Below are 21,757 nucleotides of genomic sequence, written 5' to 3' on the forward strand. Positions count from 1 at the left end.
GTTGAGAGAGTTGGGGTTGTTCAGTCTGGAGAAGAGGAGGCTGTGGAGAGACTTGGAGATGCCCCATCCCTGGAAACATTCAAGGTCACGTTGGACGGGGCTCTGAGCAACCTGATCTAGTTGAAGATGTCCCTGCTCAGTGCAGAGAGGATTGGACTAGATGACCTTTAAAAAGGTCCCTCCTGACCCAAGCCATCATATGATTGTATGATCTGTTCAGGGGGGAATCCCAACAGTGAGTTCTGTGTTGGCTGATCAAGACAGTGTATCCTCACCTCACCTGGAAGTAATGGATTGTACAGTGCCACCTCTCTTGGAAAGGGCATGGAAAGACTGACGAGAACGTATACTAAAAATGCTATATTTGCCTTTGGATTTGAAGGGAGCTGGGCATAACCGAGCCTTTCTGTGGAGCTGCAAATCTCGTATGGAAAGTGACAGCATGAAACCAGAGTTACCCGAGTTGTTTGACGGGTTAGTATTAGTAAGCCAGCTAGAAAAAGATGGCTTTAGCCTGTGATAACGTACCCTCCATCTCTGCTAACTTCTTCCATCAGAGAACCTTTGAGTAATAATTACACTGGCAGGGCAGGCCAACCCGATCACTGTTTCCATTTCACAGGATGGAAACATGGGGCCGGGGAGCAGGTGGCCACAAACCTCCTCCCTCTTCCGCCTCCGGTGCTCAGAGGGGTGCCTGCCTCGGGAGCCCCCTCCTGAAAAAAGTTAACACTGCTTTTTCCTCAGCTCCTGCATGCTTCCTTGAATGCCAGCTTGGCTTTTCCTATGTGTTTATATGTCCTCAAAAAAGCAAAAAGCCTTTGGGGGTTAGTCTTCTGTTCTGCTTTGGTTTTCAGTGTATCCAAAATAATCACTGCAGCTTCAGAAAGTAACTTCATGTATTTAAAGGGATTTTACTGCCTACCTGGATTGGGTCATCAAAAATCCTCATGCAGAACTCTGGGGACTAATCCAAAAAAGGAACAGTAGCAGTGCGCATGAAAATACCTACCTTACTTCAATCCTAGAAAACTACCGATTTATTTCTTGCCACTCACAAACACAATTATTTAAATCTTGATCACCATGTTTTCTGTTTAACACGGGAACATACTCTGTGAGTTGTAGGTGCTTGTATTAGTAAGTAAAGCAAAGCAAACATTGTAACAGGGAAAACATTATACAAGAAAACCCAGGCTGTGAAGTATGATCTTAACATTCATCTTGCTCTTTCAGTGATTAGCTGTGTAAGTCTGACATATTGACTAGTGAGTGTAAAATATAAAAACTCTTGCTCCTCTCTGTCTCTTTGATGTGTCACTACACCAACTTGTACAAACTTAACCCAAAACAAAGCACCCCTGTGAGGCACCTAATTGCCTTGATGGGTGGGGATGGGAGAAGGCATTTACAGTGTTAATTAACTGATCTGGAGAGCCATGGAAGCAAGCTGGGAGCTTCTGGTCTGGGAGCTCTGGGGTGATTTCTATGGAAAACCATTCTATGTTTTGAGGGAAGAATTTGTTCCACCTTCATTTATCCTCATTGATTCAGATCTCTTGTATTAGGGGTGTTGCATGTAGGAAGCTCTTGAAGAACTTTTCCAACACAACATTAGAAGTGAAATTTTCTCAGAAGCCTGTTTAGTTCCAATATTCTTGTTGCGAGTTAAGACACATGCCCAGCAATTGGATACCAGCATCTCCTGTGCTAAACCACTTCTTAATTATATCACTAATATTTAAATAATATAACTAAGTAAATGAACAACTGATGACTGGTAATTTCATAAATTTCCTACTTCTGCATAGTTTTGGGAAAGTTGTCCAAAGCAAGGAATACAAAAGCTGTTGCAGAAGGACACTGGAACTGGAAGCATTTTTATTTAAAAAGTAACCCTTTCTGTTTCAAACAGCACTGTTGCATTTTGTATGACAACCATGATACCAATGAAGACAATTTCTGGTCAAAGATAGATGTTAGAAATACAAACATTTGAAATCACAGAGGTTTTCCTTGGGGTGTCTGAGCAGTCGCATTTATAGCTGTCATGATTTGAATATGTGAGCTAAGTAAGGCTTATAAAAGAGGTAATAGTTAAGGCTTTTTTTCTGACTATGTTGGCCAGTGTAATTATAAGATCTTTCGAGTAACCAACCCCTTATTTCAGGTTTGAAGGCAAAACTCCTGTGACCAGAAGCTTAGCCTTACCAGCCCCATTAGTCTGCTTAACAAAGGTTTCCTTTCCCTAGAAAATTGAACATAAATAGTTGTTCTAAGCTTAGTTAACTAATTTCTGAATTAATATGTTCAGTGTTTGTTGTATTCCAAACTATATTTGTTAAAATACATTTATTTGTTTAATCTGAACAAGTTTTTGTGATTGATTTTTACTGTCACCACTCATTAGAAGCAAAGTACTTCTAAAGATTTCCTGGGCCATTGAATCAAGTGTCCAGTTGTCACATGTACCATCTTACGAACTACTTTTCATACCCTTATCAAACTTGAATTTAAAGAGCATGTGGCTTTTGCTCCCAGTGCTCCTTTTTTGAAATTCTTACCCAAATTAGATTACTGTGAATGATGGAACAGGCATCTGACTTTCTATCCTAAATGTATTAGTCACCGGTTTTATACCCAGTTTGATCTGGTGCCAATTCTACCCATCTTAATTCTTTTTATTTCCTGTGTTAGGGTCGGCTGATTTTTTTCCTAAATAGCAATCTATCTAAAGTAAGTTAAATTCCCTTTAGATTCTCCTGCAACATAATCCATACCTGTGTCTGAGGTCTAATTGTTGTTTATGTGGATGATCAGAATTTTGTACAATATTGTACTATGGCACAAATACTTCCTTGGGTGTACTTGGAGCCATCTTGAGAGGCACTTCTACAATTTAATTTTCTTTTCCTCATTGTACATTGCACCAGTTGTTTTATAGACATCCTGTGGTTAAGTACCAACTGCTTTAGTCTTCACCTACATAGTCTTACCTTGTTCTGTGTAGACATAAATGAATACCAAAAATCAGGGGTAATAACATAGCACAAAAATTACAAGTACTGAAGTATTTCAAGTTTGAAAATGCGTATGAAACACTAGTTAGATTTATGAGGTCTTTACAACGATGGGCTTGTTTTCTTTGATAGTGTTTTGAAGTTGTGTCCACAAATTTCTGAGCATCTCATTTAAAACTAAGATTCTGAGTAAGCATAAGCTGCTCTACTGCTGCTGGAGTCACAGCTGTGTAATGCTTAAAGGACACCTTCCTTTGTAGTAACATTTAAAAATATTAATTCCTCTTACTCATTGGCAATCCTCTTCCCACAGCTTGAGCTCAGGGCTATAATGGAATCTATTACAGGCAAAAGGTCTGTGACTCAAGCCATTGAGCCATGCAAACTCTTGGCTTCTTTAATTGGCTCTATTAAATCTTCAGTAGTTTTTCTCTCATAAAATAGGTATCGTTGGTATAAAATGCATCACAGCTGAAGATATATTGTACCTTTGCCCTCTGATTTCTGTGAGTTGATCAACTATAGGTGTTTAAAGTCTGGTTAATCAGAGAGACTTGTCTAGAATTACTGCTTTTCCGTAACTATTTAGGAGTGTATCTAAAAAGAAAATGTGAGAAAGCCATCGCACAAGTCACTATGTTTTCAGATTATTATCCTTTTCTATTTAGAGACAGGAGAGTGAAAAGAAAAAACGGTCTTTCCATTGTGTTTTGTTTTATCTTCATAGAACTTATTTAATCTGAGGACTGGGTATCTTCTACATGACAGGATGGGAAATGTTAATTCTTGAGTATGTAACCAAGGAAGAACCTGCATGATTTAACTGATTTTTTTTTTTCTGTTGCAGGCTCATTTTGGGTTGGTTTGTGGGGGTGTTTTTATGTATTGGAAAGCAAACATAGAAAGAGCTGTAGTTTAAGAAGGGATGCAAGACATCAGTAGACGAAATTTAAAGAACACTGGAAGCTAAATATTTAAATTCATATGTATATATTTGTAAATATTTATGTATGTAAGGAAAAAAGAGGTAGCATTTAACTCTTCTTTTGTCTCCCTACATACTTAATGTGTGACATCTTAGAACTTTTTTTTTTTTAGAATCATAGAATCATTAGGGCTGGAAGGGACCTTCAAAGGTCATCTAAATTTTGGTATTTATATTGCTGTAAGCGTCAATGCCTCTGAAAGAGGGCTGTGATGAGGACATTCAGAAAACTGCAATTGTTCATTACCATCTGCAGTCTGCCTTGTTTGTATCTACAGTTGCCAAGAAGTCTTTGGTTGGTATGTTTGTATATACTTTGATAAAAGTAAGTATCAGGAAACAAAGACAAGTTATAGAAAATGTTAAACTATGTAATTTAATACACATATTTTTAAGTGATTGTGTTTACAGAATGATAGCAAGCTGTAAAGCTGGAAGTAAGAAAGATCTGAAGTAGGACTGTTGCTACGTGTTCCTTGTGCTTATGAAATAGGATGCAATCTGTATATGCAACCATGTTTTCTCTGTTCCCTTTCTTCTACCTGCAGAAGATCATCTGTCATATCAGTAGCTGTTTAATTTGCTCGGTTTTATTATATGAGGTATGGCCTCATAATTTATTTACTGTATGTTATCTGGTAAACCCAATCTTGAATATCACTGAATCTCATGAAACAGACTGACTCTTCCTACAAACGCTATCTCTCTTCATATCTTGGGAAACAATTAATAGCTAAATGAGCTTTTTAATGGTAATTTTTACCATAACACAGCAAAAACCTCAACAACCACTAATTCATTCATCTTGTAAACTCTCCTACAATGTGTATTCTCCATTTTACATATGAGGAAACCAGGACAGAGGAACAGGGAGTTGCCTGAAGCAAGAGCAATAGACGTGGGATTTGGGGCTGCTTAGTGTGCATTATGGTGGGCTGTATTGCCCCAATGCTGAAGGCAATGGTTATCCAAGCAGTTACTCTCTAGCAGTCATGGTTGGGCACTTCTGAAGAAGAGGGTCCATGGCAACTCCTTTGCTGGAGATCCATGTTAGAAAGAAACGAGTATGTAATTTAAAAGAAAAAAAACAACCTAAAACCCTTTCTGGGGAAAAAAAAAAAAAAAAAAGTATCACAGTGAGTTGAGGCTGGTGGGAAAAAAGGACGGTAACTTATCTTGCCTGACATTCACTGCTTTCATCAACAGGCCATCTCCTTGCAGTCTTTCTCTTTTCTGTACTTAACTTTTCAAGGTAACATGAGTCTTCTTTTCAGGATAATATCGTCCTCATTCAGATGTGATTTAATCTAGGAGTCTCATCCATCCTGTATGCTGAATGAGGCAGCAATTCTGGAAGTAACTAGTGAGGAATCACTCTATATGTTAGAGATGTAATTGTAAAAAGTTAAGTACTAGGAAGTAGAATTTGTTTTGTAAGTTATGCTAACGACATTTATTCCTTGTTTTCAAGTATTTGAAATACTTCATAATTTTGACTGCCACTTAAAAAAATACATTTATAATATTTTTTCTTAGAGTTACCGCGAACTTCAAATACTCTTTTTCCAAGACAACATTGTGTGTTTACTATTTCACTTGCAGGGTGGCTTGTTTGGTCAGCATCTGAAGAAAGCTTTTGAATTTCTACTGGACAAGAACAATTTGATGTTGGATAAAATTGGTTTAGAAAAGTCACTCCAACTTGTAATGCACATCTAATAGAAATAATAGTGGTAGTGGGATTTTGGAGCTTCTTTTTCCCTTGTGATGTGGAACAACTTTGTGACTAAGGAAATGGCATTTAGAATGTCAAAACGTCAGCTTTTAATTAAAATTTTAAATTGTGAATCTCGTAGTACTACATGTGCTCACCTGGACTGTGAGATTGAAACAGCAACAAGTAAAATACTTTGAGACTTGGAGTAGTCATAAACAGTAGGCAAAGGGTGATTGAGCTACTGTGGATATCGTCTTAGGATATCAGAAAACATTTGACAAATGAAGTTGTGAGATGAGGCCCTTTTAGTCAGAATAAGTCAGCAAACGTAGATTAAAATAATTTAAAAAAAAAGTTGTTTCGGACTGGTTTAATTTTCATTGCCTTGATGGTGCTTTATGTATTTTACAGTATTAGATGTCCATGGGATCAGAGAATTCTGTGTGATTTTTAAAATTTGTAGCAGAGAAGCCTTGAGTACAAGTTGCAGTTTAAAAAAAAAAAAGGCACCAGCTCAAGTAACAGATCAAAAAGATTTAATCTTTAGATTGGGGATACACTGCAACTTCACGTTGCAGAGTGGGGAGATGACAACGGAAGAAAAAGAGTATTGTTATTATTTGTCTAATGGGGTCTGTTGCCAATATTTATCATCCAGATAAAATATTGATGAACTAATTTTGTCAGCTCCAAACTGAAACCAAAGTGTATTATTTGTGCTGGTAGTGTTTCTTCTAATTCTTTAAGTCTGTTTTTCTTAAGCTGGTACACTCTATCTGCTGGATGTGCTGGTGAAATTGAAAAAAATCTTGCTGCAAACCGTGGAAGAATTCAGAATATTTTATTATTTAACTTACAGATGGTATTGGGGAAGTATCGTGGGACTTCCTTTCTAGGGACAGGAGTAAAAAGTTAGAGGTTTGAGTCCTTGGTCGCATCTGTCGAAATCTTTAACATCGAAGGCCATTGCCCTTTTCTTGAGCTATCAGAAGGTGATATGTATTTATAGCTTTGGGGGAAACTTGTGCTTTTTTTCATGAGGGCTTGCAGACAGGTGAAGTGATAAAGTTCTTAGTAAGGGCTCTCTATGAATTGTGTCCTCTTTTTTTCACCAGCCTCGTAATCTGATGCATGTTTGTCATTAAACTGTCTATTGATACCTTTTTGGTATGTGCAGGCTCCTTAAGCATGCATGTTTAGCAAGTCTAGAATCTGATGGAGGGCAATGTTTAAAGCAAAAGTGCTGGGCTTGTTTTTCTAGGTATATAAGGAAGGGGTTAGGAAAGTGATAGAGAAGGTACATCTTACCTAAAGTCTTCCTGATGTACTGGAACAAACACCATATGCTAATAAATGTAATTGCCTAAAAATACATTGGAAAGCATTTTGCAGCTGGTTGCCGTATCTTACTGTTTTATGAATGTGTGAAGTAAAGCCCTTCAGTTGCTGTCCTCATTCATTTCTATCAGAGAGGGCTTGGCGGGCAGCTGAGATCCCCAGCCTGTCTCCTGAGAGCTGGCTTTCCCCGGAGGTGTGTGAGACCTGTTGGAAGACCAACCCTTGCATGAGAGTGCCCTCGGAAGGGTGGCGAGAGGCTGCCACGGGGCAGGTGTGTGTGGTGAAATGGAGCGTGGCTTTCCATGAGAAGGCTGAAAGAACTGACCATGTACTAGTGTCTTTCTAAGGCTTCCTGAGGATGGTAGGGAGAGGGTGGAAGATAACCAAGTCCGGAAGAAAGGACCTGATAGTCCATATACACGTGGGAGTTTGAGGACTTTCTGGCACTGGCATGATGTAAAAAAAACAAACATATGCACACAGTGGTACCAAGTAAACAGATTGGGGCAATGCGCACTTATATCCACGCTGCTCCCTTCTGTGCTCATTTCTGCTCCTGGTGTACTCCCATACGGTCTTCATTGCAGTTTGGCCCTTTTGATTCATTGTTGAAAAGCATTTTGTATTGTCCTGACAAGCAACCGACTAGGGCTTGCAGGATGTCCGTCACACAGGTGGTATTTCTGAAGCTCGTATTTACTTGATCCTTAGGCACTGCAGAGCAGGCAAGAGAAATAAATATCTCCTGGCCTGCTAGTCTTCAACTTCATCTAGTAAGAAAAAAAAACATGCTGCTTTTCTCTGCTGTTGTTGTTTTTCTCCCTTCCTTAGATTGAAGTGCACTTTATTTGATGTATAGTATAAGAAGATAAACTGTATTTTATCTGAATTCGGATAAAGCATACTTTATTAGAGCTTTGCAAATCAAAAAAGAGATGTCACTTCAGAATTTACATATATGCCTTACATTTGTATGTTTTTTAATAGTATATATCTCTTATGTAAACATATAAGATACATATATGTCTTACTACCTTTCATCTTCTATTTTTACATATATAGTCTGTTAAATAAGTTTTCCTGTTAACTCTTTTGGGAGTTAGAAGGGGTGGGGTGGGGGAAAGTAACAGAATAGAAACGCTTTTGCTGTTGTGGCATGTCATGCTTTTGCTGTTACTGCTGTTTGCAGCAGTGAAAGCGCAGACAGAACTTTTTTGGTTGCCTGCAGCCAGAAGAAGCAGCGTTTGCACCATGTATGCTGGTCTTTGATTTTTCTCCTTAGTCATAAACGTGATGCCGTTTGCTCTGTATCACTTGGTCATTTAGATTTTTATAACAGTAAAGAAACATATCGATAGAAGTAGATGTGAGTTAGTTAAGGTCCCTCTTAAAATGATTTAAGTCTTCTGTAGAAAAAAACAAAATTTTAGGAACATTTATTGCTTTAATTACTATGGGCAGGATGTAAGCGCTTAATATACCAAGTCAGTCAGGACTGTTGTGTTGGGTTTTCTATTTCTGGGTAGGGAACAGGGTGTTAAGTGGAAGTCATAGTTGGTACCAGAGCGTCATGACCTGTGGTGTTGGCAATACAGTGTGATGTAGGAACATGTTACCCTTCAGAGAGGATGGATCTCTACGTATTTCATGCTCAGTAACTGAATGAAGGGAATTCTGCTGGCAGAGGGAGGAAGCTGCGTGTGCGGGGCAGTACACTTCCCTTCTTCTCTCAGGACCTCAGGTTTCACAGTGTGGCTGTGAAACGTGCCCAGGAGAGGGAAGATGTCCACGTTTTACTGTTTCAGAGGAACTACTTCGCTCTCACTGTGGAGCTGAAGGGCTGAGGGGAACGTAGAGGCAAGCCAGCTCAGCCTGCGTATGTGCTAAAATGTCATAATGCGTATGTATTTAATAATAGAAGCTTCAATATTACTGTTGTGATTGAACATGTGAAGGTGTTTCCTCCCCTACTCCCCCTTTCCTGGAGAAGTTAAAGTATTGTACTAGTTCCTCTGGAAACTGCTTCATCCTGACATGTTCTTACTTTACTGTGTGACTTCCTTGTCTTGCCTGGAGATGTGCAGCCACCGCCTTGTTTTAGAGAGGTTGGAAAAGACCTAGTGGTAAACCTCTTGGATATTCTCTAGTCCAAGGAATTCTCTAGTAATCACTAGGTATCTTGATAGCTGTGCTTGGGTATAGCTTCACAGATGTAACTTCAGAAAGAAAATACCCACATTTTTAAATGCAGATCCTACCTGGCAGAAGTAAGGTGTTAAGGAAAAGATGCTTATGGGCCTTTTTACAGTAGGACTATTGCTGGTCTGCCTGTCGTTTTCCCACTGCATAGCATAAACTCTGCAAAACTTCTGTGGTAACACTCATGTTTCTGGCATGTCTACTGCTTACTAATGGAGCGCACACAGAAGTGAGGTTTCCTTTGACCATGGCTGTGCAGAGAAGGCAGGCTCTGGAGGTAGACAAGCTGTCAACATGAGCAATATGGCTTTTGCCAGTAGAATTTGGTACCTAATTGTCCCGCTCTTTCTATGTGTCTCTACAGCTAGAGCTAGTAAAAACTTGCCAAAATTGGGAGACCTTGACCAGTCTTACATGGTGATGAGGGAGAGTGGAGAGTCTGGCTGCTGTTTGTTGTGTAATGTTTAGGACCTGCCCTGCTTGCGTTAGAAGCAATCTTGTAATTTTGTACTTGCTGTCTAAGCCAGGATATATTACGAAGTGATCTGGAGCAAAAAAGTATTAATAAAATGTTTGTCTTGTGAACCATCACATCAGCAGTTAGATACAATCCATGTGGTAGCTATTGCAGATTCTTACGTGGAAAGTTAATCTGGAGCGTACACGCTTCGTTACCATAGGGCAGCAGTTGTCTGAGACTGTCTGATCAGCACTGGTGTCGGTTCTGATCGATGGGACAGCAAACGAAGAGCTCTCTTACGGGACAAGTTTGCTGGTTTTGGGCTGTGAACAAACCATCAGTGCTCACTGCTCCCTATGGAGGCTGATCCTCCATAGGCTTAGAAATATCTCTCACTTGATGTGAGCATGAAACACTGTTGCTACATATGATTACTGTAAAATATAATGGGATGTTTGCCTTTTGGATGGCCGCATTAGTGTCACTCACAGTTTGCAATCTGTGTTAACTCCACAGAGTACACAACCAGAAAATAAATAATTCTAATACTGTAGCTGTGCTGAGACTCAATTAAGGAACTCTGTATTTTGTATAGCGTGTTTTTATTCTTCCATACGCAGTAATTGGGTGATATTTTCAGCTCCACCAAATCTGCAATGAGCGTACTTTTGCAGAGCTGACTGAGGGCATTAAGAACGGTTTTAAGCACTTCCACTCCACTGTTGATGCTGCTGGCATCAAAATTCTAGTTGTGTTGATTCAGAGTTTTTCTGAAGACTTTACATCAGCAAGTGTTAACTTTTTAATAGTTGCACCTGTTTTTTAAAGATGGTTTCCATTAGTAGTATTTTATTCTGTTCTAAGACTTGCTTAAGAAATAAAATGGTATTGCAGCAGCACTTCACTAAAACGTGAGCTTTTTTCATGCAAAGTGATTTTTAACTGTGAAGTTATGTCTTGCTAACAACTTTTGTTTTGCATATGTTTTCATCTGTGTTTTGTAGAAGTATGACAAGAGGATACAGTAAACTACAAGATTCTTGTCATGTCTATTTGCAAAATAGACTTCTTTCATTCTCATCTGGTGTGATGCCTTTCTTTTTATTGCAGAGAAGATCACTGACAGCACTTCTTGGTTTATAAATGCAAGTTGTCAATTTGGAACTACGGTGTTTTTAGAGGGGTTTCTGAAGTACTGAGATACAAGTTGTTTCTAAACAGCATCATGTTGCCCAAAATATTTTAAGGTAGTACTAACTATTTTCATATAGTGAAGTAAAAAAAAATCCACATACATCTTCAATTCAAGGCAGTAGTTTCACAGGAAAGGGAAGGGATCATCATTCACAATAAAGGAGAAGAAACTGATGAGTAAAACAGATTTTGGAAAGAGTTATGGAGTATAGTCTTGAGGATGTTTCTGGACTTTAGGTACTATAGGAAAAAATACTGTACAGCTGTGCTGTTGTTGAAGGTAGGTACTGGTATTTCATAGAATCATAGAATGGTTAGAGTTGGAAGGGACCTCAAAGATCATCTAGTTCCAACCCCCCTGCCATGGGCAGGGAAACCCTCCACTACACCAGGTTGCCCAAAGCCTCATCCAACCTGGCCTTGAACACTTCCAGGGATGGGGCATCTACAACTTCTCTAGGCAACCTGTTCCAGTGCCTCACCACCCTCTGAGTGAAAAATTTCTTCCTTATATCTAATCTAAATCTCCCCTCTTTCAGTTTAAATCCATTGCCCCTTGTCCTATCACTACACGCCCTTGTAAAAAGTCCCTCTCCAGCTTTCCTGTTAGGCCCCCTTTAAGTACTGGAAGGCTGCTATAAGATCACCCCGGAGCCTTCTCTTCTCCAGGCTGAACAGCCCCAACTCTCTCAGCCTGTCTTCATAGGAGAGGTGCTCCAGCCCTCGGATCATCTTCGTGGCCCTCCTCTGGACCCGCTCCAGCAGCTCCGTGTCCTTCTTGTGCTGGGGACTCCAGAGCTGAACACAGCATTCCAGGTGGGGTCTCATGAGAGCAGAGTAGAGGAGCAGAATCACCTCCCTCACAACCATTTGGTTGTGGTTTTGGAGGTGGTGTTCATTCCTCTTTACTCTGGAGTTTTTACTGATGTGTGAGCTTTGCAGATAGTGTCAAAAGTATTTATGTTGGTCTAGAAAAGCTGAACCTTCAGATGGAGGGAGCACCAAGTCAGGCCTAATCCTGAAAGTTTTGAGGAGACAAGTTGAGAATTGCAGAATACAAAACAATGTATAGAGACATGATGGAAACTTTGCAAATTATTTGCTTGGAGGATAGTCAAGATGAGTAGTTTCTTCTGAATAATCCAGAGGGATGATGATTCCTTTCATTAACCTTTGAAAGGAAGAATGGTGGAGCAATTTGTGATGGCTTTTAACATCTTGGAGACTGTGCTATCAGGAAGGACATAAATTTGAAGCCAGTGCTTTCCATGGCACTAGGTAGAGCTCCTTCCAGAAGTGATGTTGTAATCAGTCTTCTGTTTTACAAGAACTTTCTTTGGTTGCAGGGTGCTGTTTTAACTTTTCCAAGGTGAAGTTGATAATTTAACAGGACTGCAATTGCTGCAAATGAGAATATTCAGTAATGATTTACCTAATGTGAAATTATCCATTGTATAGATATCATATTGGAGAGGTTTGTGTTTTGGAGCCAGTGGGAACTGAGCACTTGCTGTACTGTTACACAACTTAGTTAATAAACAAAAGTTCAAGAAAATTTAAATAAAGTATGGTTATATTAGATCTTTTTTAAAACATGGAAAAGACCGGGGAGTTTGGAAATACCCATGAAGGAAATGAAAGTAGTCCTGGTACAAAGGAGCTGCTTTTTTCGTTTGTTTGGTGCCGATGTTTAAATTTCACGAAGTCAGCTGAGTCATGTCGCATACTTTGCTGCCCTTGCCTCCTGCTTCTTAAAGCTCAACGTTGGCTCAAGTTGCAGCTCTGCTGGGGAAGTGACACTCAGCTGCTTTCAGTGCTTAAGTACAGTTGATTGTGGTTCAATCCCTGTTCAAGCAACAGGAAGATTCTCCTCCTTAACCTCCCTCCCCTGCCACTAACCCTCACTGGATTAATCCTACATCCTGTCCATCTTGCTACTTCACGTAACAGGCGTGGTTTGAGGCATCTATCTGTGCTTCGGGCCGTGGAGAATGAGCTTAGCTCTAAAGACGCAAGCAGCTATGAAACACAGGCAGCTTCATTTCTAATGTTCCCAATCTTGGTGATACGTGTTTGGAAGTTTAAAAATAAGTTTGTATTCAAAAAAAGTGAGATTTTTGCACTCCAGAAACAATTTCTCAAATAATATTTTCATTTAAAAATCTGCTCGGTTGCTGTTGGCAAGAGTGTATTACCGTCCTGGGTAACCAGTTGAGCTGCAAATTGTTTTAACTCCTCAGAGTTCCTGAAGAATCTCTGTTTTGTTCCAATAAGCTGTGATGTTTAGGAGTGTACTGCATTGTGATGTTGCATGTTAATAGCATTGATTAACTGTCAAGCAGTGGGAATTGATGAGAAAGTGTCCATTGTAAAATTAAATGGTATTTCTGAAGACTGTACGGTGCTGCTGGTGAGGGAGGTGACCAGCCCCAGTAGTCGGTGGTAGGAGTATTAATGTGAGCTCCAGGTTTTTTCGCATGATTAAAACAGGCCATCTGTTCTTTGTTAAATGTTTACAAAAACAGCTTTTCTCTAAAAGATTTAAAGAGATGTGGGTCTAGTAAACACACCAATATTTTCGAGCACCTTTTTCACCTTATTTCAAGTATTACCAAAAATAATTCTGCTGCAGTATCAAATAGGATGAATACCTATTTGTGTTTAATCTTCACTGGTTTCTTTCCTGTGGAAGATTAAATTTTGTACCGACATGCTAAATTACGGCTTTGTTATTACTAAAAGCAGCAGGAGAAACGATTTATGTGAAGTATGCAGATAATTTTTTCAATCTTTTGGTAAAAACTTGTAATATACATATTTTTATAGTTTCGTAAATGGAAAATGGGGTTCTTTGATTATAAATTGTGACCCTGGAACTGGAGTTAATCCTTTGTAGATTTAAAGGAGTAGAACTATTTGAAATAATTCCCTGTGGTAGGCTTAATCTAATATTTACTAGTGAAAGCCTGTTCTTCTTCCTTTTCTCCTTTCTTAAGAAAGAGCAGACAACTGGTTTGGGGTAAGAAAATGCATCTTTCAAGCTGCTTCCGATCTCCTTTTCTCACTAGATTTGTGCTGCTCCAACACAGCTTCACACTAGGGAGCAATGTAGGGTTGTCAGTCAGGGATAAACCGTTTTAACATACTGCAAAAGTGTAGGCACAGACTTCCTCGAAAAATAAAGTTAATCACACCTATTTCTTTGAAAGAGAGCTACAATTTAAAAGATTACATATAAGTGAATTAAAAAACGTCCTAAACTGCAAAGGGAGTGGCATGTGGCAAAAGTAATGTAGTTTTAAGCAATCAGAAATATAACCAAGGCCTAATTAGGGCAGAGTTGGCTTTTTGTAGCTTAATGTTTTGGGAATGGTGAATACTATGAAACAAAAACATAGTACTTTAATTTGCATGGTCAGTAATGCACATAACTTGGTACTGTAAGTAAAAGGCAGTAAGTTGTTCAAGTTTTTGCTTCATGCATAACGTTTAAGTCTATTGTATAGTCTAAGTTGTTTTGGAGCCTGAGAATTACTTGTGGATAAGCTTTTTGAGGTAGTAAGAATTTTCATAGGATGACATCTTCCAGAGTGAGTTACTGTGTACTACAGTGTGGCAACAATCGCTGCCATTCTCAGTGCTTTACCTTCTGGCCAGACCTTACATTAAAGCTACAAATGTCAAATCACGAAGGGCTGACGTTGCTGTTGTGGAGGCTTGGAAAGCTGTCTGCCTCACGTTCAGATACGCTTATGGCTGTGCTGAAAGTTGTTCTTCAGGCTTCTAAAACAAACAGGCAAAAAAAGCCCAACCCACAAGTCTAAGAAAGGAGACAAGGATTAATTTTTTGAATGAGATTTAAAAGGTAATGAGAATACTAAAGCATGTATAAAACTTCATATTGATTTCAGTGACGCGGTCGTATCACTAATGAAGGTGCAACCTTGAAAATTGTATAGAATTAAATTTACATGGTGTTACTGGATTTCTTGTGGTTTTTAATATTTGTTATCTTGGCTGTTTCACAAGCTTAAGAGGAAGAAAAATAAATTAAACTACCAATTCTGATTTGTTCCAGAAAGTTGTGCCTCATACGTAAGCTTTTAGATAGTTGTAAAAGTCTCTCTTAATATGACAGACAAATACTGTAGTGCCAAACACAAGGTACTTGCTCAATACAAATTTTACAAGTAATGCAAAGAAGAATTTAGATTTCTTATGTTAGACACAGCAAGTGAACAGTATTTAAAAAAAGGACTGAGTATTGTGGTGGACAGCTCAGTGAAGACATTAATGAAACTTGCACTCAAGATCTCTGAAAAATGTAGGGTGCATGAGATAGGAAATGGCGCATAATATAGAAATATATTGACTACCTTGGGAAAACGTAGGTTGAAAGTACTGCTCTGAAAACCTGTGGATAAGAAGTACTTGCAGATGATCTGTGTAATATTCCCATCTTTTCCTACCTAAAAATGTTAGATAGTACAAAGACATAACGGTCTGAGGTACAGAGAAGACAGTTTTGTTTTGTGTCACAGAACAAGTCTGAGGAGACACTCAATTCAGTCAATCAAATTCAAAACCAATTAGAAGATGTAAAAATATCTCTGTTTTCTGTAATGCGTAATTGGACTGAAGAACTTATTGGCACCACTGACTTTGGGATCAGCGTTTTCTACACAGATACCCAGTCTTTGTGAACTTTCCAGCATTAAGATATGTAAGCGTTATGGTGACTACAGATTCAGGATGCCTAACATGAGGTTGCTTTGAGGTGGGGCTAATTTATGTGGTGCTAATGCACTGGGTGCATCAGGTTTGCATTAGAGCTGGGTTTCCCCTGCACTGAAGACCCTGTTGCACTAAAGAGTATCTTAATAGACAGGCAAAGGACAGAAACACGCCAAAGTCACCCTGAGAGTTCTTGGTTAAGCCAAGTAGACCTAGATCTTCAGTATGCCACTCAGGCCTTCCCTCTTGTCCTGGAATCTCTTCCGTGAAGAACCGTAGCGTCTGGCTTGTACCATTCAAACCTCTCCCAAACAGCAATAGTTGTCTTTGCTTCTTGACAGCCTTGCTCCTTCTGCTGCTTAGGTAGCTTCTGAGTACGTGAGTGTATTCAGGGCAAAGCAGGTTTTTTGCTACTGTGAAGAAATGCTGAAAATAGTTTAGGACTGCACTGGGTTAGTTTGCTTACATTCAGAAAAATATATTAATGTATTTCGAAAAATACACATGCATTCACTTTCTCATGTAATGATATTACAAATCTTATTTCCTAAATCTTAAGTGCATTGTTTTTTTAGATCCAGGTGGCTAAGGTATATGCCTGTGTAGGCCCATCAGTTCTTCTTATGCTCAGGCTGGGTTTGTAGTCATTCGTTTGCATACTTGCCACTCCTAAGTAAGTGCAGTTTGAATAAAAAGTGCAGAAAAGGAAACACAAATAGCATTACAAACAGTTACACAGGTGCTGCTATTGCTCGGAGTAAAACTCTGATTTGCTATAATCCATTCTTCTCCTCAGTTCAATGGATCAAACATCTCAAATGGCTAGACTTCGTGACCATGGCCAATGGGGAACTCTTCCACCTAGAATCATGCCCGCTTAATTTTTAGGGAAGAGAAAAGAAGGAGAAGACAGAGAAAGAGGGTGGGAAAATGGTCTGACCATACATGCAGTTTCAAGAAAGGCATCATCAGTACAGTGTCATGCTGTTACTTTTCTTCTTGAAGAGCACTGTTGTCCTGCTTTTATAACCACAGGCAGACAGTGAGGAGAAGCAGGTAGGGCTTTGATACGCTGCAAAGTCATGGTAGAGCTTAAACATTTTTTCATTGCAGACTCACAGATCTTTGTGTAGAACAGAAGAATTAAGAGGAAAAGAGTTAAATGCATGTGATATGTGTAGTCCAGGCACTTGACATTTGTGTAATTGTATGTAAGTTTTCATGTACTTTCTAAGTCTAGTGTAAACTTGATACACTATACAGACTTTGAAATCGGATGTTTTTGCAGTTTCACGAACAGTTAAGGTAGTTCTCTGTCCAATCTGTAGCAGGAACAAATCTGTTTCAATTACAAGTAGGGAGCTCTGGATCTTTGACATAAAATGTAACATTATATTACATTTTAAAGTGGCTTAATCCGTCACATGCTCATTAAAATACCTCCTGTCACAGATGAACCAATGTAAATTCCCTTGATAATTGTTTTATAAATGCAGCCTGTGAATGTACTTTATTTTCCTTTGCATGTCTAGAAACAAACTTTTAATAATTTTTTTTCCTAGAGGACAAAATTCCAGTACAACTGAATAATTCGTTACAAGTTACTCATTCTGCTAACAACTGCTTTTTTAATATCCGAAATAACAATTTCTTTCCTTCTGCATCTAAATGCTGAAGACTGTAAATATTTTCTGTCCTTCACATATATAAAAAGCTTTGGAATAATTTTACTGTTGCTCTATCAAGAATTTCTGGTCATTTTGCTGCTGTTTTAACTGCTAAAAGCTTTGTTCTTTACTGGTTTACTGTACAATGTGTCAGATATGCTACTAGGTTAATCTCCTGCTCAGTAGTTTCTCCGTCTGTAACATCTTGCTGCAAAAGAGCAAAGTTTTAAAAATAAAAAGTCGCAAATCTATAATTTTATTTCTATTTGTCTCTCTCAGCATTCTCCGTCGGAACCCTTTTTAGAGAAACCAGTGCCGGATATGACTCAGGTTAGTGGACCGAATACCCAGCTAGTGAAAAGTGATGATTATCTGCCATCAATTGAGCCGCAGCCACAGCAAAAGAAAAAGAAAAAGAAAAACAATCACATTGCTACAGAAGGTCCCAGTAAAGGTTTTGGTAAGGAAGACTTTCCTGGGGGACCTGACAGCCAGAATCTAAGCAGAAAGTCAGTGGATTGCTCCCAAGAAGAGAAGAAGAAAAAGAAAAAGCCCAAGGCAAAAAAAGAACCGAAGGATCCTAAAGAACCCAAGGAAAAGAAGGAACCCAAGACCCCCAAAGTCCCTAAGACCCCTAAAGAGCCAAAGGAAAAGAAAGCAAAAAATACTACGCCAAAACCGAAGACCAGCAAAAAGGCTAGGTAAGTCAGGAAACTTCTATATGCGATCAGAGAAAAACAGTGTGTTTGTGGGATTTTTAGAGCATCTGTGCTAAATGGCGTGGGTGGAGAGGAAATCTTGTTTTGTCGTTTGCCTTCTACCATCTACAGCATCATGGTTTTGAGGAACTTCGGCACATTTCTCTTGTTTGGCTTTCCTGTTTATGGCTTCACAGTTATTTTAAGCAAGCTGCAAAGGCAGAAGATTTATTTTTCTTTTCAAGGCATAACTATTTCTGGATGTGTTAGAAAGAGTTTTGAAATCTCCTCTCATGCTCATCTGTCCTTACATGTGGTTCGTGTATTAAGAAATTATTGCTTCAACATTAATGTAGGTTTAAGCAAACCCAGAAATGAAGGCTTAGAGTAAAAAGATTTGATGACACTTTTCTCTAAATATAGTAGTAAGTCAGGTACTTAGCATTGTTACAAGTTGTACAACCCTTACAGACACTATTTTACACTGATGCAACCTGTGTGCTATAAGCTCTGCTGTTAAAAAGGCATTTTTAATATGGATATTGATGTATCCTCACTGTAGGGATTATATTCATTTTGCTGTTTCATGTGAAGACAATTTTCCTGGCAGAAAACCTTTGTGGATAGACCAGATGCTTCAACCCTGTTTCTTAACTGTTTTCACTCAGCATCGTGTCCCTTTATCAGGATAGGCTTAAAATGCTGCAGAGTAGTATGAGAAAGAACAAACTGCTGTTACACATGAGTAAATACGTCATAGATAATAACACAGATTCCTTTCTTACCCTTCAACTCCCTAAACACCATGATTATAAATGCCTACTTGAAAGAAAACTTGAGAGGAAAAAGACATTAAAGCTCAATTTTTTTTTCATTTGTACCTAGAATTTCTTACAACTGTTCTGAATTTGTTCCAAACATCTGAATCTGTTTTTCGAGATGTGGCTAGCGTTATAAAATATAACTTCCAGATGGAAGCACAGCCAGACTTAGTTAATCCAAATCAGTTTGCAAAAGCCAGTTGTATTAGGGTTTAAAAATTGCAGTTAATGAATCGGCTTTGCATATATTCTACCAAGACTGTCTGTTGGTTAGGTTTGATACAGCTATATGGCTAAATGAGGCAGGGACAGTGAGATGTTACTGTTCCTTTTGGGCAAGAAAGAGAAGTTTCTATGTTAGCAGAGACAGTGTTTCCTGAAGAATTTATAAACAGTGGCTTGTAAAACCAAATGTTGTCCTGAACAGGTTGTATTAACTGTTCAGTAAATTACTGTTGATTAGCCTGTCCTGCTGCAGAAGTTAACTTTGGCTATGCTCCAGACTGTCCTAGGGATGGGGTTTACGTACATAGCAATTCACAGCTTAGAAAAACTCTTTAAGTTACATATCTCCCTGTAAGTGGTTTTGAAACCAAAATACTGTATCAGTTAAAATAACGTTTTTGTTCCATTTCCCTATACTCATAGGTTTAAAGGCTGACAGGGCCATGTTGCATGGTATTGAGCATCTCCCTGCAATTTTTTTCACCAAGAAGTAAAAAAGCTTTTACTGCAGGATTTCTCAATTAGTGCAGTTTTACAGGGTCTTGACTACAACGAATCTTTGTTTAGTAAGCAATGGTGAGGAGGAGTCTGCTTCAAAAACAAGCATGGGTTCCTGTGGCTGTGCTGGACATCAGACCTGAGAGCTGGTCTGTCCCGTCTGCTCAGTCTTGATATCTCTTTACGCATCTTCTCTGTATCTTGAGACATGCCACGCAGATTAAAGGAGCGGTGTTTCCTCTGGAAGAGCAAATCCCTGCTTGCTTAGTTGTATTTGTAGGAGAGTCTTTATCTTCTCTTCCATGCAATGACTCTTGTCCCTGGGGGGCTACATGACTTACAGTATTCTAGAAAGTACTAAGCCCTGTTATTTTACCTGGGAGAGAAACGCGTTTGGAGCGGCATTAAGAGCGTTTCCTTATGCTTACTCAGGAGTGTGGAGAAAGTCCTGCTTTTCCCATAACGGGCTTGTGTGTCTATTACCAAATGCTCTCTTGAAAAGAAGGTGGTTCTCATTTTGTGGTCTTGTCAGCTTCAGTATCAAACTTCTTTGAAGAACTCTGAGACTGTGTTGGGATGTCAGAGAATTTTAAATCCGTGGAAGAAATTTGCTTACTTTGGCAATATCAGAGTCTGGAGAATCTGTCCAGTGACAGATCACTGAATCAAGTTTTTAAATAAATCAACAGTCCTAACATTTAATCGCCCGAGCCACAGTATTTCAGCAGCACTAAGTCTAGAAAGGAAGTATTACAGTAGCTGAGTGAGATTAATGCCAGTTAATTATCAATGATTAAGTAGAAGTAAAATATTTTGATAAAGTTAGTATCTGGCATGTGCTTACTACTACTGCTTGTATTGCTCCATATTTTGCTTCTAAGCATTGAAAGGAGTAGTGTGATTTTTAGATTTCAAAATGCTGTGCAAAACTAATGGTTTTCATTCCTGGATAAGCTGGTCAGTTTTAATAGAAGAGTTTTGCAGTCATGTAAAATCCAGGTAAATAAAGTCAGACATAGGAAATCTATTTATTGAAAAGCAACAGTTTTTTGGATAGAGCGTAACACGTCCTTGATAGTTAATTTTGACACAGGCTGTATAAGAGCATGTACATAGATTAAAAAATGGTATTTAAGTATCTTAACCATTTGGTAATTTAATACAGCTCATAATTTAACCCTGTTATTTCAGTTCCAATTTTGACTAGCAGTATAATCCTTTTGTTAAACAAACAACAACAAAACCTCAGAAATTTTATCCTTCACATCTCTTCTATCTTTGGTGTAAGTTACGACAAAATGAGCAGCCTGCCTTACTGACATGCACGTTCGTGTGAGGGACAGCAGTCAGATTGGAGAATGGACGAAGCCGATTAGTTTCGTGCTTGTTTGAATTGCATGTCCTGTGGCATCTTAAAAAGAAAGAAAACACCCACATGGGCTGCTAGTACTTTTGTACTGCAAACTTGGTGATTTTTGAAAGAAAGATCACACATTAATATTGTACTGCTACACTTGTAATGGATATTAGTCCAATCCTGCCAATACAGAAAGACAAATACAGAGGTGGCTGGAAAAATATCTGCAAAACAAATCTACTGTGGACCAAAGTAGTCAGGTTCGAAAGTAAAACGCAGGTATACCTAGGATCACAAATGAAGGTTTCTCATTAAATTGTGCAGGTGCTGAGCATTATGTGGGCTCTTAATGTTACAGAGCCAGCTCCAGGCACGTGCAAAGCAGGCAGCTTTTTCCAAAAGTAGATGGACAGGGAAAAGCAAGTAGTCCTACTGAATTGCAAAGTCATGGCTCAGATGTCTGTTCCTCCTGTGCCTGTCCCTGGAGGAGATGAGGACCACCTGTTTGAGAAGATCACGCTGCAGCACAGCTGATACCTCTCCTGCTGCTTCCTATGAAACCCTAGAGAGTGGCCACCGATTACGGTGGGAGAAGCAGGAACTATTTGTGAAGGCCAAATAGCAGCTCTTTGCAGGAGGCCGTTCCTCCTCCCATCTCCTTGAAGCAGCATGCTGTGCTTTGCAGGGCTGCTCTTATCTCCTTCCTCCCCTCCTTGTGGCACGGAAAACTCTTTGTCCTTCCCACACACACAGCAGCAGCCTGGGATGCAGGGTAGGGCGAGTGGGTTGCTGCTCACAAGGAGAGTGCTAAGCATGAGCATAATTACCTCTTCTGGAGGGAGGT

At 39.1% G+C, this 21,757-nt stretch overlaps 1 protein-coding gene across 1 annotated transcript in view; it reads left to right on the forward strand.

Annotated features, from left to right (window-relative positions):
• CHD7 (chromodomain helicase DNA binding protein 7) overlaps window positions 1-21,757 on the forward strand; it is a 94,118-nt gene that overhangs the window by 16,727 nt on the left and 55,634 nt on the right. Inside the window, 1 exon segment of the mRNA XM_086609350.1 lies at window positions 17,594-18,015. Coding sequence (XP_086465476.1) covers window positions 17,594-18,015 — 422 coding nt within the window.

This window comes from Tauraco erythrolophus, chromosome 3 (genome assembly GCF_009769465.1).
Source record: "Tauraco erythrolophus isolate bTauEry1 chromosome 3, bTauEry1.pri, whole genome shotgun sequence".
NCBI classification, from domain to species: domain Eukaryota; kingdom Metazoa; phylum Chordata; class Aves; order Musophagiformes; family Musophagidae; genus Tauraco; species Tauraco erythrolophus.